The 25488-nt window shown below is 48.5% G+C and overlaps 1 protein-coding gene across 2 annotated transcripts in view; it reads left to right on the top strand.

Annotated features, from left to right (window-relative positions):
* Positions 1–25488, top strand: part of IGF2R (insulin like growth factor 2 receptor) — a 103824-nt gene that overhangs the window by 17050 nt on the left and 61286 nt on the right. For both annotated transcript variants that reach the window (XM_042940224.1, XM_042940225.1), the window contains exons 2-7: positions 3439–3578; positions 13513–13634; positions 15313–15411; positions 19659–19791; positions 22965–23094; positions 24779–24884. In XM_042940224.1, coding sequence (XP_042796158.1) covers positions 3439–3578; positions 13513–13634; positions 15313–15411; positions 19659–19791; positions 22965–23094; positions 24779–24884 — 730 coding nt within the window. The remainder of the gene's footprint in view (positions 1–3438; positions 3579–13512; positions 13635–15312; positions 15412–19658; positions 19792–22964; positions 23095–24778; positions 24885–25488) is intronic.

A 25488-nucleotide genomic window follows, 5' to 3' on the forward strand; every position in this document is an offset into this window, starting at 1 on the left:
CGTCCTCTCCTCTGAGGATGTTGGCCGAATGTCGCAAGGCTGGGACAGCGGGCAGGGCTGCTGGTGCTGTTTCCCATTGACCAACTGCTTCCTTGGGCCTTTGTGGTTCTCCCTTGTTACACCTCCTTGTGCCCCGTCCTTTCCCTCGGGGTGGGGGTGGGGGTGGTGTATAGGGTAGAAGCCACGGTGACCTGGAAGACTTGATGCAGATTGGGGTGTTAGAGATTCAAGGAGACGCCCACAGGCTTTCAGACCTGTCTCGTTGCGGGAGATGTTTGTATAGCAGACGTATTCAAGATGTGCACGCAAGTGTATGTGTGTGTGTAGACTGCATTTCCACTCAGCTTGCAAATATTTTCTTCCAGACGCTTGGTAGTGTAGATTAGAAACATGCCGTGGCCATTCCGTCATTTTTAAGTGGCGTGGCCAAGGAGTCTTCGAACCTGGGTGTTTCAGGTTGGGTTTGTGAGTGTCATTGAAGGTGCCAGCCTGGAGGGGCTGCCCTGTGGTAGGTGGCTCTGGCAACCCCCAGAAAGAAGCCAGGGCCCAAGAACTTTCATAGGGTCCTCATTGCCCCTCACTCCCATAGCCACTTACCATTTTGATAAATCTTGACAAAGCAAATAGGAAATGCAAATGGAGAAAAGAAATAAAATTGGACAGAGCAACAATTTTCTTGCTAGGGACACTGATTTCCAGATAATCAAGACAATCTTCCCCGTTTTGCTCCTCCCCCCATCTCTTTTCTGCTCCCTAAACACACACTTTTTACAACTACCTTATTTAAATATCACCTCTGCGAAACCAGCAGCGGAATTCTGTTTTTAAGAAAAGCGTAGCATTTTAGGCGCTGTGTGGATTGCTTTAGAGTTGATTCCTACTAGTTGATTCATTCTAAAATGATACCTTTGTGTACCTTGCTCGTATACTCAGGGTTGTGAAACACTTTCATGATACCACTATTAAGGTTTTAGATTTGATGTGTTAGTATCCCAGAAAAACATGGCCGTTGCTCTTGAATAAGAGATTAGCATTTTTTAAAAATTAACTGTAATTAATAGAAAAGTTTTGCTAATACTCTGCAAAGTAAAAACACTACCTTAAAATTTTAAGGAAAGACCCATAGTGTCTTTGAGCGGCCTTCCTTTGTTTCAAGTACTAGATGAAAACGACATTGTTTACTCTGCAAAGCAAAGCCCTGGTGTAGCCAGCCTCCCCATGTCCTTGACCTTACCTGCTGCTTGCTCTGCTTACCCGTCTCCCTCCAGCCTCATTGCCCTCTTTCCTTTTCTGTCACGATGCTAAATTCATTCCCTCCTCGGGGCCTAGCAGTGGTCCATCTGCCGGCATATTCTTCCCACCATATCTTCCCGAGTTGCTCCTTTTTGTTGTTCGGGTCCCAGGGAAAACACTATCTCAAGACTTTCCAGGCTCAAGTACGCCCTTGGTCATTTCCTGTCCCACGCTGGTTTGTTTTGTCATTGCACTTGGCGTACCAGCGTGTGAAATGGCTTACCTGTTCATTTTATTTTTGTTTACTGTGTATTTGTTTACCCGTTTATGTTCTGTCCTCCCCTGGAGGGCAGGGGGCTTTTGGTCTCTGATCATCGCTGCACCCCTCAGTGCCTCTGCAGTGAGTTGTTAAGAAATATTTGTGAAGCAAATGAATAAAGAAAGGCTAGTGAATGTCAAAGGAAACAGGCCTTTATTGATGACGTTCTCATGCCTGGTCATACTTGGGTTATTTTCTCTTGTCTTTAGCCCTCATGACTTTAGGAGATAACTCTAAGGGGTTACTGATAAAGATGCTGAGTTCAAAATTGGTGGATGCCAGAGGGAAGGGGGTGCCTGGGGGCGTAGATAACTTGGGTGGAGGAGAGAGGGAGGAAAAGGTTTCCAGTTACGGAATGAACAAGGCACGGGGATAAAAGGCACAGCACAGGGAATAAAGTCCACGGTATTGTAACAGGTTGTATGGTGGCCGATGGTAACTTCACTTGTGAGCACAGCCTAAGGAAGAGAGAGAATGAATTACCATGTTGCACACTTGAAACTAATTAACATTGTGTGTCAACTAAGCTTGAAAACATAAAAATACAAAATAAAAACAAGAAGCTTAGTTCAATGGTAACTGCTTCTGAGCCTGGCCTTACCTCCCTCCCGCCCGCCCGGCCCGTTTTTCAGGTTTCCAGTAGCTGGCTGTCACAACCTCTAGGGGAGCACTCTGGGGTGTTCCTGTCCCTTTGCTTCTTGGCACGGAAATTTTGGTCAGTCCCCACACCTAGGTTCGGGAGAATGCTTGGTTCCTTGCCTGCCACCACCCCGCTCTTGGGGCTCGTCTGTTACTGGACAGGGCTGCTGGAGGTGGAGGGGGGGGAGAGGGGGCCCACATCCCTGCAGGGGAGGGCCATGTTGCCTGCTGGGTTGTGGAGTCTTTGTCCTGAGGCCCGGCGGAAGGGGGCTCTGGGAAGTGCATCGCCACTTCTGTGAGCGAGTGCCTTCTGTCATCAAGGTGCTGCTTTGGGGAGATCAGCTCTGGCTACACCTCAGTGGTCTCAGGGTTCAGCGACCTCCAGGTGTCCCCCCCCACCCCCACTCCAACAACTCCTAAGCCTTCTCTCCAGCCACTGTTGAATTAATACAGTATCTTTGCATTTTGCAAGGAACTTTTTCGTTGCTTTCCTCATTTCCTGTCTTTAGCCTTGCTGAGGAAATGACCCCTGTTTTACAAAAACGACAAAACATTCTCCCCAGGAAGAGTAGAGAATGGAGAATAATTGTTTTGACAGAACGGACAAGCCATCATTTTGTCCCAAGTATGCAGATTGCCTCCTTAACAAGTACTCGGTGTTTACTTGGCAGAGGTTTGAACGGAGAGTGTTTGAATGCCTGTAAAATGCTTGATGTAGTGGGTCCAGCTTAAGTAAAGTTTGTCTGATTTTGAAGCCAATAGTTGATTCGTTGCACCACTTTGTCTTGTCCCTTTGGATGTGAACTGTAGCCGTAAGAGGTAAAACCGGAGACTGTCTTTCATGCCATCGCTAGTGTTTATATAGAATAACCAAAGTTTAAAACAATTCTTTGGCTCTTCAGCATTCCAGTGCTGATTGGAAAGGTTGCGATCTTATATTCAACGTTCTGGGGCAGTTACTTATGTGAGTTGATACTGTTTAATGGTAGAGTTTTAAGTATTTTGATGATGGTCAGTCTTGTGGCAGCTTCAGGGCGGACTGAACCAGCGCGAGGTGGTATTTAGTGGTTTCTGCCCTGGCTTCTGTTCAACTTAACATAGTTTGACTTTAGTATTTTTTGGCTAACGAAAGTGTGTCTTTTAGGTTGTGGCAGTCTTAAGTAAATGTGGCTTGCATGTGAAGCCAGGGAGAAGCTTAATTATTGGCAGATCAGTGACAGTGACAAATTGTTTTTCTTCCTTTCTAGTTATACATGGGAAGCTGTTGATACCAAAAATAACATGCTTTATAAGATCAGCATCTGTGGAAATCTGGATATTGCCCAGTGTGGGCAAGCAAGTGCTGTTTGTATGTACGACTCCAAGACAAGCAGCTATCACTCTGTGGGTAAGTAGAAAGTTCTCCTTACTTTACCGGTTGTGTGGGATCCCAGTTTTGCAAAAATGACTATGTACATAGAGCTGTCTACACGTATGTTTATATGTGCTTATATACATTTTTCATCTTTTATAATAAAGTGGTAACAATTTTAGATGTCCAGTGTGAAATCAGATTAGCTTACTTCCATCTAGTGGATACTGTTGGCCAATCATGAAGAATTGTGCACATTTGTATCTATTGTCACGAAGAATTGTGCACATTTGTATCTATTGATACAGAAGGATGTTTCTTATATGGCTCTGCCTTCTTATGTTTTTCTTAAACCCCATCTTTACTTTCTCCCTGCTTCACACTTACTTCTTCCAGCTGGTGCCCAGCCCCTGACCCGCTTCTACCCTTCAGATTGTCCGTATTCACATGGGACAAGAGGTGGTCACCAGTTTTCAGCTTGTATTAAAAATTAAATAGTCCTGAGAACCACCAATCCAAGAGAAAGAAGTGCAGACTTTTCTTTCCCAGGACTCATTTCATTTCCCCAAATGCCCTCCTTTGGGGTTAGGATCCCTTTCTTACTGGTGAGGATGAGGGGCCCAAGGTGGCCAACAGCAGCCGCCCTACCAAGTTACAGGGAACAGCAGAGGGCGGGGGGTGGGGAGGCTTAAAGGAAGAGACACAGGGCAGGGCTACACATGGCAGCCCTTTCTCTTGGTTGGTCCGTGGATGTCCGTCGTGACCTTCGACCAACACAGTTTGAACGGTGCAATGTGACCGTGAAGGACAGTCACGAAACAAAGGCCTGCGTGTGACTGGGGACAGGGTGGTAGCTGGGAGAGGGCACTCAGGTGTTTGCAGTTGGGAGGGTCAGCTTGCCGTGGTAGCTCTGTCTGTCGTTTTTAATGAAAACGCCTAAACACGGTTAAAAGGGCTTTTTAGAAAGTAATGTTTAGGGCGATAAGAGTAAGGTCTGTGAGGTCTGCTGGTAGAGGCAGCTTCTCTTAGTTTCTTCTCTTCCGACGGGGACACTGTCTAGATTGGAAACACTGGTAAGAGGGGGTTGAGGCTCAGGACAGAGGTCTGAGAAAGCGCCATGTTATTCTGAAGTCGTGGGTTGGACAAATTGTATTTTCTCATAGATTTAAAAACTTGCAAATGATATGGCCAACTTCCTGCTGTTCTGTTTTGATGCTTTATGAAGGAGGGCACTAGTGGGCCTGTTGGTCAGGGTTACTCAGGTTTCCAGAAAAAGGAAAGGTAGTTTTCCTCTTGACTTCACTATAATATTTGACTACAGTGTTTCCGACTGATGAAATACAGTGTAGCAGATGGCTATTGGATACAGACAAGTAAATCGCTAGAGGTATGATTTGTGAAGCTAGGTTGGCTGGACAGAATTTGACAATGACCAAGTTGAGTTGGCTTTGAAAACCAGGCGGGAGAGTCGATCTTTTCTGAGATGTTGGTAGTGGATCCATCATAGATTCTGTGTGACAGTAATGGGGGAGGTGATCTGATAAAATGCATTTTTAGGAAGCTGGGCCCAATGGAATAGGAGAGGTTGGTTAAAGGGGAGAAGCCAGAGGTAACTAGATGAATTGAAAGCCAAGTTACAGGTTGATTAAGATACAAACTAGCAGTTTCTGGTCTCATTTTACTCCCAGACACACACGACAGATACTTTCCCCTGAACTTCACACTCCCAGAGGGAGAGGACATACGCTGGGTAATGGAGACTTTCAGCATCGCCCTGTCCTTCACCTCAAGAAAGCAAACTAGTAGAAGTGGGTGCAAATGACTTTCACAGTAGCACAGAGATAATCTTGAGTCAGATCTAGTTCTGCTAACTTGTATTATATAATGGAAATAACCGACTGTGTTATTGTGAATTTCGTTTTGGGGCGCCTGGGTGGCTCAGTCAGTTGAGTGTCCGACTTCTCAAGTCATGATCTCATGGTTCGTGGGTTCAAGCCCCACGTTGCGCTCTTTGCTGACAGCTCAGAGCCTGGAGCCTGCTTCCGATTCTCTGTCTCCTTTTTTCTCTCTGGCCCTCCCCCACTCACACTCTGTCTCTCTCAAAAATAAATATGAAAAAAATTTTAAAAAAATTTGGTTTCATAACTAAATAATAACTAAATTTGTTATGCGCTTATGTGCCAGGCATTATGTTTTTAAGTAAAATATCTTCTTCAGCTTATTCAGCAACTTTTTGAAGTAGGTGACTCCATTTCCCTGATTTTATAAATGAAGAAACTGAAGCACAAAATAGATACAGGAGCTTGTCAGAGGTTGCATGATTATGGACGTGAATGCTGACAGGCAAGCTCCAGAGCCTGTGTCCTTATTTGAGGCCGTGTTGCTTTGTGAGTTATAGGGTCACATGGGACAGTTCGAGAGGTGATATGCGGAACCACGGTGGGAAGTCTGAACTCCCGGCTCTGAGAGGGCAGCTGAGAAACTAACTTCCTATGAACTTGTTAGAAAGGAAAAAAAAATGTGAATTCTGAAAACAGCTACAAAAACTGGAGCTCCCAATAGGCAGGAGAACAGAAAAGCTAGGAAAGCAATAGATCAAAATATATATGAGAAGTTAATGCATAACCAAAAGTTTGGGTGTAATTTAGCAATTTATCTATTAGGAAACAGCTTTAGACCTCTCCTTCGTACCCTATAACAGAAATTACAGATCAGTTAAAATTAAAATAAAATGATTAGAACATCGGGAAGAAATGTAGCAAAACAGATAGATAATCTAGGGGTGGTAGGAGCTTCTCTTAATAAATGATTAGAAAAACACACAGCCTGGGGCACCTGGGTGGCTCAGTCACCGAGGTGACTCTTGGTGTCCTGTCCGACTCTTGGTATTGGCTCAGGTCATGATTTCACAGTTTGTGAGATCAAGCCCCGTGTCAGGCTCTGCGCTGACAGTGCAGAGCCCGCTTGGGATTCTCTCTCTCCCTCTCTCTGCCCCTCCCTGCCTCAAAATAAGTAAATAAACTTAAAAAAAGGTCGGGGGCGGGGGCGGGGTGCAGGCGAAGGACCAAGAACCCAAGGAAAAATGGCAGTCTGAAGACTGGCGGTTTACAATAGAAGAAATCCAAGATGCTCAGTGCAACTGCATTCGTAAGCCAGGTATAAATGCAAATCGAAGCAATAATGAAATCTCAGTTTTTCTTCTATCAAATGTGCAGAAAGTTTAAACGGGAAGATGGTGGTTCTGTAACCCTTTGGGAAGGTAATCATCGATGTGCGTTAGTGCCCACAAAGGCCGTTTCTGTTCTGAGAAACGGATAGTAGTAAGACCTCAACTTTGGTTTAAGCAACACTACATCAGTTTTGATTTAAAAAATCTTGCATTAGTTCTTTCTTAGGCAAACGGTACTGCTACGTATATAAATCTAGCAGAGTTCAGCAGCCATTTGTAGGGGACCCGTGAACATCATTTGGTTCTGTTTACGACCTAGTTGAACCACCTTCACCACAATTTAAAACGACGTATACGTTTCCCCTATTTGATTTCCTTTGAAAGTACTTCAGATGTCCGATCTGAAAGTTAGAACTTAGGCACTAACAATAATTACAAATGTAGTAGTTGAAACTTCTCATAAGCCTGAATTCTCTTAGAATTTCTAAGTTCTCGTACCGTGTCACCCGTCTCAATCGGTTGCGACTCAGTTGTAACCTGTGGGTTGGAGTCGTAACATTGAACATTGCAAGTCGGCAGAAATACTATGCTCACATTCCTCCTGACATCCCAAATGCTAATTCTTTGGCCTCAGTTGAGTTAATCTTTCTGAGGGCTAAAAAACTATGTATATCTACTTCAGGAAACCTGTTAGCACATGTAGCTGAAGTAACATACCCACCAGGGAAGAGGGTGGTAATTGCGGTTACTTACCGTCAAAGCCTCGGATTCTGACCGGCTTCTTGCTGGTGACCTGGGTAGGACACAGTGAATCCGGTTGTCGTTGCCGCATCAAGTGACTTCCTTTACTCTCAGGAGGCTGGCCCCTGACTTCAGATGCTAGTTGGATGGTTTGATTCTTGTGCGCACTGGGGGAAATCTATGACAGTCATTCAGGTTGATCGCTGCACTGAATTTTGCATCTCTGACTCCTAAGATGTGAAAATCTCTTTTCCTCTTAAGCCCTGTATTCTTTCCTTTTTTTAAAAAACCATATAATTCTATTGGATATTTAAGATGATATCTGGGAGAGTTTTAGATAGAACTCCTGTTTCTGTCTTACGGCCTCTCCTGAGAGTCTGGCAATAATATCTGTTAGACTTTAAAACCCAGATTCCCATAACCTACTTTTGTAAATCTTAACCAGTAGAGGAATTAGTACTGTATACAGATTTTTTGTACAAGTTTTTTTTTTTTTTTTTTTTTTTTTTTTGTAGCATTGTTAACTGTGGCAAATGTGCTGGCCCACCCTAACTCTATGGGGATAGTTGAACAAGTTGTATATTTTATTCTGATTTACTTGGTTAAGTCACATCTGAAAAGATATACGTATAAATTATATTTTGAAACAGCCAACACTTAATATTCATTTATTTATTTGTAACAAATACTTGAATGACTCAGTCACTAAAACAGACAAAAATCCCTTTTCTTGTGGAGCTTACATACTAGTAGTTGAGTGGGAGACAAACACAAATACTGGCTAGGTAGCGTATTAGAGTATGATGGATGTAAAAAAGAAAAGGAGGGACAGTCAGGAGTGCTGGAGGTCTCGGGAGTGTGTGTGTTCAAGAATATTAAACGGGGTAAGTGTCGCTGAGAAAGTGACATTTAAGCAAAGACTTGGAGCTGAGGGAGTCAGGTGGCTCTGGGGGAGCAGCCAGTGCAAGGGACGGGGGGGGGGGGGGAGTATCAGAGAGGGGAGGGTAATTGGTGGTAGCAAGAATAGAAATCTCTTTTGAAGAGTGTTAATACAAAGAGGGGCAGCAAAATGAGGCAGCAGCTGGAGGGAAAAATCGGGCAGCGAGGAGGATTCTTGGTTCGGTGAAAGGACACGTGAATAGTACACGTTGAAGGACACGACACGATAAAGAAGGGAAAGTGGGTAACGGGGGAAGCCTTGCTGGAGCACATTGGTGACTAGCACGGGGAGGGCTGTCTGCCTGTCTGACAGGCCCTGATCGAGGTGTTGGGGAGGCCCGGTGGCCGAGCGGTGGGCCCTGAGGCCGCCTGCGAAGTTGGGACCGCCGGGGCTTGCGGCCTCAGCGAGGCCGAGTTGCGAGCTCGGCTGGGCTCGGCCGGGGGCGCCGAGGGTTGCAGGCGAGGCCTGGTAGGCCTGGAGCGCGGCCTGGTCTGGCGGGCTCTGGTGAGCGCGGCCTGGCGCGCAGGGTCTGCAGGACCCGGCGCGGCCTGGCCTGTAGAGCGTGGCCTGGTCTGGCGGGTACGGGCGAGCGTGGCCTGGCGGGCCTGGCGCGCAGGGTCTGCAGGACCCGGCGCGGCCTGGCCTGTAGAGCGTGGCCTGGTCTGGCGGGTACGGGCGAGCGTGGCCTGGCGGGCCCCCTGGTGCGCAGGGTCGGGAGGACCGGACGCGGCCTGGCCGGTAGAGCGTGGCCTGGTCTGGCGGGTCCGGGTGAGTGCGGCCTGGTCTGGCGGGCCCGGGCGAGCGCGGCCTGGAGGGCCCGGCCTGGAGAGCGCTGTCTGGCGGACCCAGCGCGTGGTCTGGCGGACCCGGCGCGGTCTGGGGGACCTGGCCTGGAGACCGAGGTCTGGCAGACTCGCCACGGCCTGGCGGGCCCGGCAAGCACGGTTTGGTCTGGCGGGCCCAGGCGAGCGCGGCCTGGTCTGGCGGGCCCGGCCTGGGGACCGCGGTCTGGCGGGCCTGGCGCGCGCAGCCTGGTCTGGAGGACCCGGCCTGGAGAGCGCGGCCTGGAGGACCCGGCGCGGTCTAGTCTGGTGGGGCCTCGCCAGCGCGGTCTGGTCTGGTGGGCCCGGGCGAGCTCGGCCTGGTCTGGCGGACCTGGCCTGGAGAGCGCGGTCTGGAGGACCCGGCGCGGCCTGGCGGGCCCTGGTGAGCGTGGCCTGGCGGGCCTGGTACGCAGGGTCTGTAGGACCCGGCGCGGCCTGGCCTGGAGAGCGCGGCCTGGTCTGGCGGACCCGGCTTGGAGAGCGCCGTCTGGTGGGCCTGGCGCGCGTGGCCTGGTTTGGAGGACCCGGCCTGGAGACCGTGGTCTGGAGGACCTGGCGCGCGCGGCCCGGCGCGGTCCGGAGGACCCGGCGCGATCTGGCGGGCCCGGCGAGCGCGGCCTGGTCTGGCGGGCCCAGCGAGCGCGGCCTGGTCTGGCGGACCCGGCTTGGAGAGCGCGGTCTGGAGGACCTGGCGCGCGCGGTCTGGCGGGCCTGGCGCGGTCCGGCGGGCCCAGCGCGCGGTCTGGAGGACCCAGCGCGCGGTCTGGCGGGCCCAGCGCGCGGTCTGGCGGACCCAGCGCGGTCTGGCGGACCCGGCCTGGAGAGCGCGGTCTGGAGGACCCGGCGCGGCCTGGCGGGCCCGGGCGAGCGCGGCCTGGTCTGGCGGGCCCGGCCTGGAGACCGCGGTCTGGCGGGCCTGGCGCGCGCAGCCTGGTCTGGAGGACCCGGCCTGGAGAGCGCGGCCTGGAGGACCCGGCGCGGTCTGGTCTGGTGGGGCCCCGCCAGTGCGGTCTGGTCTGGCGGACCCGGCCTGGAGAGCGTGGTCTGGCGGGCCCGGCGCGCGGTCTGGAGGACCCGGCGCGGTCTGGCGGGCCCGGCGAGCGCGGCCCAGCCCATTTGGCGCCGTCCTCGGGAGCTGGCCGTGGGCCTGGCGTGCTGGCCGCGGCCCCGCAGTCCTCACCCGGCTCTCGTCCGGGGAGGACGGCCAGGCTGGCCGGTTGCCGCGGTTGTCTGCCGCGGTTCGCTGCGGCCTCTCCCCGAGTGCCCCGGTTGGCAGCCGGTCCCGGCCACCGGGTGGAGTGGGCAGAGGAAGAAGGCGAGGTGGACAGGCGGGTGCGATGCTGATGGGGGCCTGGCGCTTAGGGATGCTGGTGCCCAGTGCCGCGGCGGCAGAGGTTGGCTGGATCCCTCCCAGCCCGAGGCCAGGGCCCTCCGCGTTTCCTTTTCAGGGCGGACCCAGCTGTTATGAGGAGCCCCCGGGAGCTCTGGGCACAGGGCCGGAAGGGGCCGCTGTGTGGGGGGACAGGAGGCGCGGGGGAGGGTCTTCAAGGTGGGGGGGGCTGCGGCCTGTGAGCGCCCCCTTCTGGCCACAGCGCTTGCCGCTTCCTGTGGTCCTTGCCCGCCCTCCGTGTCTCCTGGAGCGCAGCGCTGCGGGGGCGCGTCGAAGCCCCGCCCCGTCTCCCGGCCCTAGACCCGCCTGCCGTAGGCGGGGCTTACGGGCGCTGTCCACGGGGCGCTGTCCACGGTCCCGGAGACTCCTCTGGGCTTGTGTGCTCTTTTGGTCGAGGAAAAAGATTTTCGGACAGATCCCGGGAAGTTTAGGGGAGAGAGCGATTCAGGTGGACCTTTGCACAAAGGCAGGCGGGCAGGCAGTCAGGAGAAAGAACCAATGTACTGTGAGCCTGGTGCTCTGGGGGTAGCTCTGAAATCCATTATCCTCTCTCCACTGGCATCTTAATTTTGACCCCTCCCCCTCTTCTTCCTCCTTTATTTCTTTTCAAAAAAAGATATCAGGTATTTGTATCGAAATGGACCAGTTATAATCCTGAGTTTATGATACGCAGTGATAACTAATACACGGGCTAACCTTTTTCTGTTTTTTAATTAATTAATTAATTTCTGTTTTGGATAATGTAATGAACCCCATCTCTAACAGAATCTAGGAACCTGAGAATAACCACTGTCTCTGTGTTTTCCTCACTACCCCTCCCCCCGCCACCGTTTCCCTTCCCTGGGAGTAATAATTAGCCTATATTTAAATTTTTCTTCCTTTTCTTTGTCTCTGTGTCTCTGCCTCTCAAAAGTGTGTGTGTGTGTGTGTGTGTGTGTGTATGTGCCCGATATTTTTAACTCTGTACAAAGCATAGATCATGCTATATGTAATTTTGGGGGCCTTAAAGTGGTAACAACAATATTATGTTTCTAAAGATGGAGCGTATTGTTATCTTTCACCATGGTTTGTTCCTACTAACACTTTTGTGATATTATGTGGCTCTCCCAAAGGTAAGTTATCCATGGTTCTATTGATGGGCATTTGGGTTGTTTCCACGGTTTTGCTAGTGTGAGGAACATGAGATGTTCTTTCATTTGTTTCTTGTTATACGTATATGTGTATGGTTTTCTTCTGTGTATGTACATAAGAGTTGAATGTGTAGGTCACAGGATACACGGATATTAGGACATAATGCCATGCGGAGGCAACAAAGGCATGCTAGGCCATCTCTTTTCCAACACTTGGTATTCAACTTTTGTCAATGGGATGGTTGTAATCAGTATGCCATGTGTTCTCAATATGTAATTCCTTGATCAGTAGGGGTGTTATACATCTCTTCGTGTATTTACTGACATGGTTTTCTTCCCTTTGGTCATATCTGGTTCATTTTATATTGGGTTATTTATTGCATGTGACCTATTCTACCTTTCTAGAAGCTTTAGAATTTTTACATTTGATATTAAAATTTACCATGACATGACTAGGTGTGGGTCTTTCCTCATTGTCTTCTTTTTGTATGTTCTTTCAGTTAGAGGTTATTTTGTTTCATTTTCTAGGATTATAAAATTTTTTTCCTTTCCTTTTTTTTTTTTTTTTTTTTTTTTTTTTGGCGTGTGAGTGTATATATTTTTGATGCCAATTCTTTGCTAGTTCTGTATATCTCCCAGTTTAAAACTTGTTTCTGTTTTCCTTAAGCTATTTTTTTTTGGTGAATGTAAACTTTTAAATTTACTAAGTCAAATATATTGACATTTTAGAGTTCATGCTTTTGAGTCTTAAATATTTTTCCTACATTAAGATCTAAAAGGTAATTATGTTTTCTACCAAGAGTTCTATCTAAAGTTTGGTGTTTGATGTTATTTAATTCCTTTAGAGTTGATTTTCATGTACAGTGGTAGGTAGGGATCCAGTTTTTATCTTTTTTCCATTTTGTTTTCAGTTCCATTTATTGAAAGTCTCTTCTTTGCCCACTGATCTATTACTCTGTCACATATCAAGGTTTGATTCACACATATCTGTCTGTGCTCTTTGTCCTAATCTGCTTATGCCAATTATCAGTATTTGGTATGGAATAGACATTTTATTCTGGATTATTACAGTAATATACCAGGAAAACTGAAATGTAATCACTCCACTTGTTGGCCATTCTAAAGAATTTTGATTTTTGAGGCTGGCACTTGTGTTGAGCACTGGGTGTTCTGTGTAAGTAATGAACCACTAAATTCTACTCCTGAACCCAATGTTACACTATATGTTAACTAGCTAGAATTTAAATAAAAATTTGAAAGAAAAAAATTTTGTTTTGATAGTATATACGATGGGAATTTATTGAAGAACTTGAGCAGTTGAGTTATACGTATATTCTGACTTATGTTTTTGGAGATTGTATCTGTCGAGGTGGATGGGGAGGGAGGATGGTGAGGGACAGGAGTGGAGCAAGGGGACCAATTCTATGCTGCTGCCAGAGTGTAGGTGAGGGATGGTAGTGATTTTAGTAGCAGCAGTAGTAGAAGTGGAGAGTAGCGGATGGATTTGATATGGAGGGAAAACCATTAGAGTTTTTCCGACTTATTCAATGTGATAGATGAGAGAAAGTTGGGACTCATGTAATGTGTTTGGGTCTTGAACAGCTGGGTGGATGGAGATGCCATTCCTCAGCTGGAGAATTCTGGGGAAGGGACAGCCTGTAAGTTTATGAATTTTCAGATGAATTATGGTACCACTTTTAATTTGCTTATGCTCGGAAATGGCTTTATGGTCATGAATGTTTTATAGCTTGTTCATGCTCTTTCCTTTCCAAATAGGTGATTCTTCTTTGAAAACTGCAACCAGATCTCTTCTGGAATTCAATACAACAGAGACCTGTAAGCAAAACACAAATCACAAAATCCAGACTAGCATCACCTTCTTATGTGGGAAAACTTTGGTGAGTCCGCACAGTCACTTTGTAATGTTCTTTCCTTTTGTTAAAAATGTTTGTCTGTTGGACATTCTTACTACAGTGTCATTCCGGGAAGAATAAGTGAGCAAAATTAAAAACACAAACTGAAAACCCCAACCAAAACGCCATCGCCATTAAGAACCAATATATAAACAAACCCTAGCCTGTAGTTACAACTTTTAAGTGAAACTTGACCTACATCCTGTATAAAACTACAATTCAAGGTGATTAGCATGTTTAAACTCGAAACACTGTTGAACATTTACATTGCAGGCATAATTTTTTTTCTAAAACTTATTTTCATGGCATTTTATTATGGTAGTTTTTAGGGCAATGCACTTATTTTTTTAAAAAAGGTTTTTGTTTTCTCATTTACATTAAATTGGAGAGGCCAACGTCTATCTAGGAGAAGCCTTGGCCAGCAGACAATGGCCACTAATATCACTTTTTCAAGTATTGCTACGTTTCGAAAGGGGACATAAATAATTATTTAAAGCATGATGTTTGTTCTTATCCTCTGTATATTGCATGCGAGTTTTTGCTGTTAATCTCTAGTGTTCAGAAAGGGACTGTCAGTGAATAATTGCCAGCTTTTAGGAGAAGCAATTTATTTTTTATTTTTATTATTTATTTATTTTTTTAAATGAAATTTATTGTCAGATTGGTTTCTATACAACACCCAGTACTCATCCTAGGAGAAGCAATTTATGTACAAGTCTTACGAATGTTCTCTAATCAGAGTAAGAATGCAATAAGGTTGCAGAGTAGAAAAATAAGGTTGAGTGAAACTCCTGTGGGTATCAGTTTGCTTTAAAGTATCATTTTAGAATTTGGTGCTGTGACTTCCTGCATCTTCAGACCTATAATGTCTCCTCTGAAGAACTTTAAAAATAGAACTTACATTGTTAATTTTGGACCAGCCTGTCAGTTGCACTGTTGTCTATGTTGAAACCTTGGAAAAAGATCTGTTTGCAGTGATATGAAATATGGAGGTCTGTGCTACAGAATAAGCTAGCTGCTGCTTTAATTTTAACTAACTTCCCTCAAGAATTCTGAGTTCACCGTACAAGAACCAGAATTGCGAAGAACTCCCTAGATTTGCATGTGGGCGTATGGAGGTAAATTCAGTATCACGTATCACCCAGCAGCGCTGCGGTTGACCATTTTGGAGTCCACCTTGGTTGCAGTCTGTTAGGAGGGGCTGCCCTTGAGTGTGGGGTGTCTGAAGCAAGGCTGGTGTGTGAACTCAGTCGGGTCCAGATGGGCGTCCGTCCTCAGCTTACAGGAAGTATGAGGTCACATTTTCTGGCTTTGATTTTGTTGGCATTTGGTTAAGAGAACATTTGGAGTTTGAGAGTGGAAGGGCTCCGAGGATTGCATCCCATGAGTTTACTGTGCTTTGCATAGTTGGGGCAGTAGAACAGTTTTGGACCGATTATACCAAAATTCCAGCATGATTTCATGAAGCTTTTGTCTCATAATTTTTGCATTTGGGAACTTCTTGATGACCTTGATTAACTAAAACAGTTGTGTCCTCCCTCCTCCCCCTCTTCTTTCTGCTTTCAAATTTTCATTAGCCTTTACTGTTTCTAACTTTAAGGGAGAAAAAAAAAACCTTACATCATGCAGTATCGTAACTTATTTTTACTTTTTTTAAAAATAGGGAACTCCTGAATTTGTAACTGCGACAGACTGTGTGCATTACTTCGAGTGGAGGACCACTGCAGCCTGCAAGAAAGACATATTTAAAGCTAATAAAGAGGTAACGAGGGGGCTCAAGGTCACGTGCTTGACATTCTGGGACCTTTAAGAGTTGAAATATTGGCGCAGACCTTTTGGGGTCAAAATCTTTTTTAGTTTTCAGATTCCATTTGAGCAAAGATAACCGTATGATTTAATTGTTAAAATGAGGCTGGGTGGTTCTTATTTTTAGAACAGGGCATTTAAAACATCACAGGATATGATTAGAAATGGACTGGCTCAGCATCTACTCAGTTGGTTAGTTAGTTCTTGGTTTCTGGTGCTGCGCAACTTGGTGACTCACGTGGTTGAGCTTGTGTTCAGCGGATTCCCTCTTCCTACCGGCCCCATCTCTCCCCCACCGTGGGGCGGCTTCTGGACGCTTTCCGAGTCCAGGCCAGGCGTTCCTAGCCCCTCAGTTCTCTGCCAGTTCACCTCAGAGACTTAGATGGCTCCTGTCGCTCCCTCCACTCTTTTCCTGGTGTTTGCTCAAGTCATTTTTGGTGATTAATGAAGCATCCTCTCCCTGAGCCCAGAGACTCTGAAGCTGGCTCCGCTGAGAGCAGACGGCACTCCCCTGCTGCTCCTCCCCTCTTGCCATCCCGCGTCTGAAAGGTGGTGTCCTGTGCTCACCTAGACGACAGCCTTCGTGGGTCATGACTCTCACTTGTCTCCGTTAGTTGTGTGTTCCAAAGGATTCGGTTCACAGACTCTCTCAGGTTCTAGGAACTGACAGATGGGGGGCCATCTGTTATTTTCCGTGATGGCCTAAGATAGTGCCGTTGAAGGAGGGTGAAAAGAGAGATGTTTGTTTTTTGAAAATAAAGCCAAATTAAGTTAAAGAGAATAAGTTATCAGTGGTCTTTCAAATATGGCAGTCTTTAAAAGAAAAGACAGTCCGATAGGAAAGTGGCAGAGGGAAAATGTTGCCTCCCGGAGAGGAGCGTAAGGAATACTCAACGAGAAAGCAGTTTCCATTGTGGGAAGAATGAATGCCTAAGAAAATGACACTGACATTGAGGAGACCAGGTCACATTTAAACCTCGAATTTTAACGCTTAGGTTAAGCTCTTTGCCAATATATATCGGTGAATGGCGGGAAAAAACATCTCAGGGGCACAGAGACACATGCCTCCTGCTCTCTTTGGGGCCTCAGACCTCTCTGGGCCCCACACATGTCCTCTGGGGCTCTGGTTTTCCAGCCTGAAAGTGCTGCCCATTTTTCCAGTGTTACCTGTGCATCCTGTTACCTCGCCTTGCTGAGCTGACAGTTGTGTCTCCCACCACCTGGGGAAAAATCGCTTCTCAAAATAAATACATACATAGCAACCTATTTTCTGTTTTCTTCATGGTGCAGGTCAGAAGTCACAGGCTGCAGACCCTGGACCAACTCCTGCCCCCTGGCCTGTGTTTGTGCAGCCCCAGAACTAAGAACAGGTTTTACATTTTTATAGGATTAAAAAAAAAAAAAAACAAAGAACAACAACAGAAACCTATGTGACTTACGGAGCTTAAAATAACGTGCTCTGTCGCCCTTTATGGGAAATTGAGTGGGCCCCTGTTCTAAATTAGATTTTGGTATGTTAAGGGAGAGGTATAGCCCTCGTTTTTTCTCAAAACGGTGGCATTTCATTTCTCTTGGAAGCTGACGTAAAGATCATGAGCACCATACAGTTTGTCCTCAGTGATACTCTCTTTAGGTCTGGTTGGTAGCTGGGGCTTTATTCATTCAGTTTTCATTTATCGACGCCCTGTCGTGGGCCAAGAAGTAGGAATTTCATTAAATTTTGAAAGGGTTCTTGCTTTCAGAGAACCCATAGACCTATGGTGCGGAGGGCGTGTCTTCATTCAGACCCGGGTTCATCGTGCCTCAGGTACAGGTAAACTGAGGCAGGAAGCACGGAAGAGGACGGTGGCCGCCAAAAAGCAGTGCCGTCGCTGTTAGTAAATCATGATCAAGTAGATTTCCTCTTCTCTGTTTTTGGTAAGATCTGATTACACCTTACGGGCTGTGGTATCACTTCAAAAACTAGTAGATGTCTCATGTAAACAAACCAATCAGATTTGGTTTTCACATTTCATTTCTGCTGTCATTTTTGCTTTGTCAGATTTAGAAGAATTTGGTGGGCAAATATCATGGAGTTCCAGACACTGGCTCTACAGGCTGGCAGAATAATGCCTGTCTAGTGGATCCTGGTTGGTTTTTTTTTTTTTTTAAAGATAATTTCTTTAAAATATCACGGACGGACGTCCCCTTACCGTGGCACTCTTGGGAACACAGGAAATTCAGAACTGGCATGCCAGTGTTCTTACCAGAGTTACATAAATACAGCTAATATACGTATGGTGCTAACAAGGTTGATTCACTGTGTGGTGTTTGAAGCTGGCAAGCGACCTCCTTCCCGGCGGCTACATTCCTGCTCTTATGAATGTCTCCATTGCTCTGCTCAGCAGAGCAGGAAGTGGGGAGGACTTTCCCCAGGAGCCTTCACTGTTTTTCCGATGCACGCTCCAATTCTGTGGGGCGCTGTGTTAGGCGTGTCTTCTGTTCCTTCCTGGAGTAGCGAGCCGGCCAGAAGTTGCTAAAACTGCCTTGAGCTGGGTGTCTGTGGACCTCGCTTCCTGGAATCTCTCGAGTCTGTTGGTGGAACCGAGCTAGTTTGGAACTACGAGTTCTTTCACACATGGCCCCGGCTTTCCTTCCCGCCGTGTTCCAGGCTGCTCCCTTCGTTCCCAGGCCTTCCTTTGGTCACTAGAGAGGTGCTCCCTGTCTCCCGTTCCCACCCACTCGCCAGCCGGCTCGCTCCCTGCTCGAGTTCTGTTTCCGTATTAACCTGCCGGAGGATGATGGGCTGTCGGTTTGTAGGATTCTGGACACCATGGTCGCTCTCGCGGGAACCTAGTCACTGTCTGCAGCAGTACCTTTCTTTTTGGCCGCTTTCGTGCAGGATGCAGTGTTAAGCTTGGCATCTGGCCTGCCGACCCTGCTGCTGGCTTGGTGTGCCTGTGTCCCCGGAGCGGAGGCGCCGGCCCCCTCAGTCATCAGAGACCCCTGATCAATGCTGTGGGCGTTCGGGGAGTTCGCTTTCAGGGTCTGGCTGAGGGAATTCTTGTGTCCCCTGAGGTTGTTTGATTTGATCCATTAGATCTCCCTGAATCTCTGAGAACAGGACTGGGGAAAAGGGTTAGTAGGTCAGAGCATTCCTGCGGGTTTGATAGCATCTTTCTAAGAATAATTTTTTAGCTAAATAGTAAGCAGTTAGTTTTTGTTATATAGATCTGCCTGTGAATAGCTTCAGTCTTTTTTGCAGTCAATTTTAGGAAAACCATCCTTTGAGAGTGATATAGCAGATGACTTTGAAATGATCACCGAGGGGCACCTAGGTGGCTCAGTTGGTTGAGCATCCAACTTTGGCTTAGGTCATAATCTTGTGGTTCATTGACTTCTAGGCCTGCACTGGGCTCACTGCTTTCAGCTTGGAGCCTGCTTCAGATTCTGTGTCTCCCTCTCCCTCTGCCCCTCTCCCTCCCCGCCCCCTCCCCAAAATAAATGTTAGAAAAATGATTGCCAAGAATGTGAATTTTTGGGCATTCTCTGGCAGGGCAATTAAAGGGGTATTTCCGTAAAGACGACGTGGCGGTACATGATGTCAATTAGATGACCAGGGCGTGTTTTATTCTTGGGCGCATCTCTGGGCTTGAATGCTCTGCCTTCAGAAATAGGTAGACCTTGTAAAGCGCAGGGTCTTCTAGTGGGTTCCTTGAAATTTTAAAAATAAGAGGACATTAGTTCCTAGAGATGAGCGAGAGGGCCTAGGTTAGAATGCAGGAAGCGTTGGGTTAGATGCGCAGAGGAGGAACGTGTCTGCATACGTTCCTGAACAGGTGTTTAGGGAGGCCCCGTTAGGTTCCAGGCGTCATCCTAAGCCTCCCGCTTAGGACCACAGCAGTGACAGGGTCCCTGTCTTCAGGGAGCTTCCTCTCTCGTGGGAGAAATCTGGTGAGTCAGCAGATGGCAGTGCCCGGAAATACACGTTAGCGTTATGAAGAAAAAGGAAGCGGGAGGCTTCTGGCAGCGTGCTGCTGGGATTGGGCAGTAGTGAGGGAAAGTTGGTGGTGCTAAAGGTACAGCCGCTGAAGCTCTTGTCGACCTTTGCTTTGTTCCTATTGTCTACGGGGACCCCGACAGTGGAGATGTTGGCCACAGGCCCCACCCAGCCGGTAGCGGAAGAAGGTGTGTGTCCAAACCGTTTCTCTTCCTCTCTTCTAGGTGCCGTGCTACGTTTTTGATGGAGAGTTCAAGAAGCACGATTTAAATCCACTGATCAAGATTAGCGGAGGTTACTTGGTGGATGACTCTGACCCGGACACTTCTCTGTTCATCAACGTTTGTAGAGACATAGGTAGGTTTGGGGGGGGTGGTGGTGAAGGATTTCTCAGAAGGCTTCGGTATCTTTGCGCTTCTGCCGTTCTTCCTAGTTGGAATATCCGGGTCACTGAGTGGGCCCCCTGAGGAACCTACCGGAAAGATGTTGTGCATAACCTCACCCCCGGGCTCCCAGTCGGTTCTGATTCCGTTGCAGATCTTGTCCAGACTGTTGGTCCATCCCAGTGTGGTTCTCTGTGCCAGATGTGTTGGTTCCAGGATTCTCCCATAGCTGACTTCCAGGGAGATGGTGGGGAGGGCGGATAGAGTGGGTGTGCCGGGCGCCCCGAGACCTGCTGGAGCAGGATGAGTCAGCCCTCCTGGGAGGGCTGCGGGGAGGAGGGTGTCTAGCCAGCTGTGCGTACCCCAGTCTGTCGGCTTTGTATTGCAGGCTGGGCACAAGGGACAGACGGACAGCCAAGTGACCCGGGGAACTTGCTCGTGACGCGTATCTTAGCCCAAGCCAGCTTCTTGCCCGGCTTTCTCTACAGGTGCCAGAAGCAGTGTGAGAAGTGTGGGTGTCTTTGCTCAGTTAACTGAAGGCTGTAAATGGCCTTTATCTAAGTGGAGCCCTGAGAACTGTTACGAATAAACCTTTGTTCCGTCAGCAGTTTCTCAACTCCAGCTCTGTGCGTTCTTCAGGGGCGAGGAGGTGTTAGTCCCGAAGGCCGAGACTTGTCTTCCTGCTGTGCCAGCAGTAGTCGTGCACCCGTAAATCGTGCTGGTAATTAGCTAATCAAATTAAGATCGTTTCTAGTGTTTTAAGTTCCTGTTTCTCACATAGCACGTGGGACTTTGGCCTTAGGAAAGTTCGAGACAAAATTTTTAGTTGTTTTGAATTTTCGAAAAATGTTTTAAGTTTGAGAGAGAGAGGGAGCACGTGCGTGTATGGTGGAGGGGCAGAGAGAGGAGGAGAGAGAGAACCCCAGGCAGGCTCCGCACTGTCAGCACGGAGCCCGGTGTGGGACCCGATCCCACAAACTGAGATCCTGACTTGAGTTGAAACCAAGAGTCTTCCGCTTAACTTGACTGAGCCACCACTCAGGTGCCCCTACGTTCGGAAAAAAATTTAAAAATAAACTCCGAACGTGAGGGTGTGGCTGGGTGGTCGGTACGTGAGTTTACAGTTATTCTTTGAATTGTACAGATACATTATATACCATTTTGATTTTTTTTAAAGTTTATTTTGAAAGAGAGAGAGGGAGGGGGAGGAGGAGCAGAGAGAGAGGGAGAGAGAGAGAGAATTCAGCACTGTCAGCGCAGAGCCGATGTGAGGGATCGAACTCACAAACCATGAGATCGTGACCGGAGCCGAAATTAAAGAGTTGGACGCTTAACCGGCTGATCGTCCCAGGTGCCCCCCCATTTTGATTATTTTCAAACAGTTTTAAAAAGTGAGTATACCACATACGTGGTTCACTAGAAATGACTAGTGATAATTTTAGATTTTTTTATGTCAGGCTCTTTTACATCATTCTTTTGTTCTCTGAAGACAGCTTTTAATGTTCTTTTGGAAAAAGCCAGATAGACAGAGTCTTTGTCTTAAATGGATCTGTAACTCAAATTTGATTATAAAGCTGACGAGCCTTGCAGATTATTGAATTCTGAAATAATATGCCATCTTAGTTTAGAAAACATTTAGATTCCTGGTCTTTTTATCATTTTGAGGATTCTCTGGATTCAGTAGAGATATTGTTATGAAAGGGTTTTTGTTTGTTTGTTTGTTTTTTTTAAAGTTGGCTCCCCAATGGCCGTGGAGCCCAGCGTGGGTCTTGAACTCATGACTGTGAGATCAAGATCTGAGCTGAGATCGAGTCGGACACTTACTGACTGAGCCACCCAGGTGCCCCAAAAGTTTGTTTTTCTTTTTGATTACTGGCAGTTTGAATTGGCCTTCAGTGACTTTGACTCACAGTAGTTTTTTGAATTTAAAATTTAAAAATGAAAAAAAAAATTGATTTGCCAGTTATTGTCCAGACGCCCTCCATCCCCAGGAAGTTGCCCTGGGCCCCAAGCCTTGTTTGACGGTGACCCTGAAAAGCTCATGAGCAGCCGTAGCTTTGCTGCTGTGTGCCTGCCTGTGCACACTCAGGGTACCTGCGTCCCGTCTTGCCTTCAGTGGACCAGCGGGTCTGCTGATGCGGGGTGGGCAGGGAGCCTGCCACACCACGGGGACTTGATGTGGACTAAAACCGTCCCCTCGGCGAGGTTTCACGGTACAGCCTGACGATGCGCTTACCTTTTCCTCAGCCGCCGCCACCTCCCATCACGCTGGAGAAGAAGGGGCAAGGGCCCCCCTCTGGTTGATCAGGCTTTAGTTAAAGACCAGGCTGGGCCTTATTTACTCCTTCACGGCGGAAATTTGAACCCCTGTCCTGTGCTGGGCACTGAGTCCTAGCCTTGGATGGAGCTTATAGTCAGGGGCACGTGTGAGGTAAGCGTGTAAACCCAATGCCGTGTGAGATGCCCGTGGCGGTGAAGGAAAAGCTGTAGGACGGGAAAGGGTGGCGGCAGTAGCCGCTGAAGTCTGGGCGGTGTTCTGGGTACATCAGGGCGGTTTTTAATCCTCCCCAGACCTGTGGGGGATGCCCCAGCAGTTGGACAGTTGTGTGATGAGAGCAAAGCTACAGAGACAGCAAGTGGTGGATCTAAGAGTTGAAGCCAGAACTGTCTGTAGGTTCTTTCCACCAGGGTCCTCATCTTCCCACTGATCCCTGGGGTGTCTGCGTTTTCTGCATTGTTTGTAGCTTGGAGGAGGGGATGACGCTGCAGTCGGTGTATCTGTAGGAAAGGGTGGGGGTGGGGGGTGTTCCTTAAGTACAGATTACACAATAGTCCCCGTTCCTCGGGCACCTCTTCCCTGCCAGGTGCAGCGTGAGCGCCTTCCCTGCACGTCCCGGCAGCCGTGCCGGGCAGGCGATGCTGTTCTCACTCCATGTGTCCAGAGTGGTCAGTGGCACGCCCACGGTCTCCGGACGGGGTTCGGTCCTAGCTCTTCCTCGTTTCCAGACCTCTACTGCTTTATGTTACTTTGGGGACTTTCAAAAATTTGATAGTTTCTTTTTTTAAAGGGACCCTGTGCCTAAGGTTAAGCGTGATCATCAGTCCTGACGCACGGCCTGATTCAGCGTCATGTGTGATGTTTTACAGACTCCCTACGGGACTCGAGTCCACAGTTGCGTGGCTGTCCCCGTGGCACTGCTGCCTGCCTGGTGAGGGGGGACCGGGCGTTTGATGTCGGCCAGCCCAAGGAGGGCCTGAAGCTCGTGAGCAAGGACAGGTGAGTGTGCTCTCGGTGCTCGTAACCCCCGCAGGTCCCCGCGAGCTTGCTACTTCGTGTGTGCTCGTAGAGCCGTTGGTCATGGCTGTGCATCACGCAGGCTGGCCCGCTTGCCGATTTTCTGGTCATTTGTCTCTGTGGTCGTTCAAAACGTGTATCACGATGCGGCACACATCCGTACGTGTATTCAGTTCACGAGATAACCCCTACCTTAACGCATGTTCTGATGTTCCGGTATTCTCCATGCCACATCGCTCGCGACGTTGCTTTTGCGCCCACAGTCCTCTGTTCCCCAGAGGGGAGGTTTGCTGGTGTCTTTGTAGGGTGTGGAGCTTGCTTCCTTACCGGGGTGCGGCGAGCACCCTAGTTCCCGTGGGGGGTGGTTTGTTTCTCGTAAGAAGCCGTGCTTTCTGCCCATGGGCTTCTACGGCCCTCGTAGCCTTGAATTAGCAGAGAGAGGCTTTTCTCCAGTGTGTCCCACATGACCACGGCTTCGATCACGTCTTGGCTTCCAGGGGCCTTTGGTAGATGGCTCATCGTGGCTGTTCTAGCATGGAACTGATGGTGCGTCAGGGTGGGCGCTTCTGTCCACAGAAAATGTCGGAGCATCACCTAAGTTTAAGAACATTTGGGAGGTTTCTGTACATGTGTCTGTGTTAGTTTGCCAGGGCTGCCATGACAGCGTGCCGTAGGCTGGCTTCAACCACAGAAACCGGTTTCCTTTCAGTTCTGGAGGCTGGGAGGTCCAAGGTGCAGGGAGGCCGGGTTTCTTCTGAGACCTTTCTCCTTGACTCGTAGACGGCCGCCTTCTCCCTGTGTCCTCACCTGGTCATTTCCTCTTTGTGTCTGTGTTCTGGTCTCTCCTTCTGATACTGACACCAGTCGTGTCTGATTAGCTCCTCACATCCTCCCTGTGGCCTCGTTGTCACTTACTCACCCTGTCTTCAAATACCGTCACATGCCAAGGCACTGGGGGATTAGGGCTTCGGCATATGAATTTTAGAGGGACACAGTTCAGCCCGTCCCGTTGTCCTAAGTGACAGGTGGGTGACTCCTCATGCAGGAGAGGGGACTTTGTAAAACGTGGGCATTGAATGAAAGCTAGAGCTTTTCAGAGAAGAGGAAGGTCATCTGTTTTCGGGTGTTCTGTGACCGTCAGCCCTGGAGCCTCGGGCACATCCCGCGGGGAGGCCAGCACACAGACCGGTGGCCCAGGCTCGCCTGGCCACGGGAGGGCAGGACGGCGGTGGCACTTGGCCGTCTTCAGGTTAGAGGAGAAGAGACCTTGGCCTGCACTGACAAGCCGCTGTGTAGAGAAGTGGTCGTGCAGCCTCGTGGACAGAGATGCACTCGGCCGCTCGGCTGTGTTTGTTTTGTTTTCTCAGATCGTTTATAGTCTTGTCTTGTTTGTCTTACTCACGCGGCTTTTCTTAGTATTTAAATTTACACGTCAGTCATTTTATTTATTTTTAAAAAGAGAACAGTATTCACTGAAGTTTACTTAAGTAAAACAGTTTTTTAGAATGGAGATTGGAGTTATTTTGCGCTGCGGTTTCCTTTATATTTCAGTGTTTCTTCTGTTCCCCCCTCCCCCAAAGGAGCGTGCGGAATACTCAGGGAAGCAGATTAATGTGAATCTAATTCATACTTTCACAACCCTCTTTTCCAAACGTGTGTCGTCCAGGCTTGTCCTGAGTTACATGAAAGAAGAGGCCGGGGAGCTAGACTTCTGTGATGGTCACAGCCCGGCGGTGACGATCACGTTTGTCTGCCCGTCGGAGCGCAGAGAGGTGAGTGGCTTGCCTCGGAGGGCTTCCTGGCAGCTCGCGTCAGTGGGGACCGGCCGAGCGAGCACATCTCGGGGCGGGCCAGGGCGGCGGGTCTGGGGGCAGGAGACAGCCGGCCGGGAAAAGATGCATCAGTGGAATATCCAGGAAGATGTGCCTGTGGGGACAGACTCTCGTCTGCACGTGCGAGGGTCTCGGGGGGACAACGGCTTGGTGTTCGCTTTTTCTCGACAGCCTGGAGGGGCCTGTGTATATGTCGACGTAGGATGGCGTGTTGATGTAGGGAGGCGTCTTGTTCTAGTTTGTGTGAGATGATTTTAAGGGGTTCGTGGAGAGATTCTTAAGTTTATATAGCAGCGCTGATTGGAAGGAGTATTTGAAAGGCCATATGTATAGTCTCAAACCTGTGACTCCCTGGCTATTATTTGTTAGGCTGAGACAAGGTGAAAGTAGCTAATGGGTTTGTGGAAACAGTCAAGGCATGAGAACAGATGCTCTGCAGACGTGGCGGAGGCCGTGCAGGCCAGACGCTGGAGTTGCGGGGCTAAGGAGGTAGGAGACTCGTGGCCAGAAGGAAGGTTCTTATTCCTAGGGCCTCGCAGCGAAG

Source organism: Panthera leo, chromosome B2, assembly GCF_018350215.1.
Source record: "Panthera leo isolate Ple1 chromosome B2, P.leo_Ple1_pat1.1, whole genome shotgun sequence".
Classification (NCBI taxonomy): Eukaryota; Metazoa; Chordata; class Mammalia; order Carnivora; family Felidae; genus Panthera; species Panthera leo.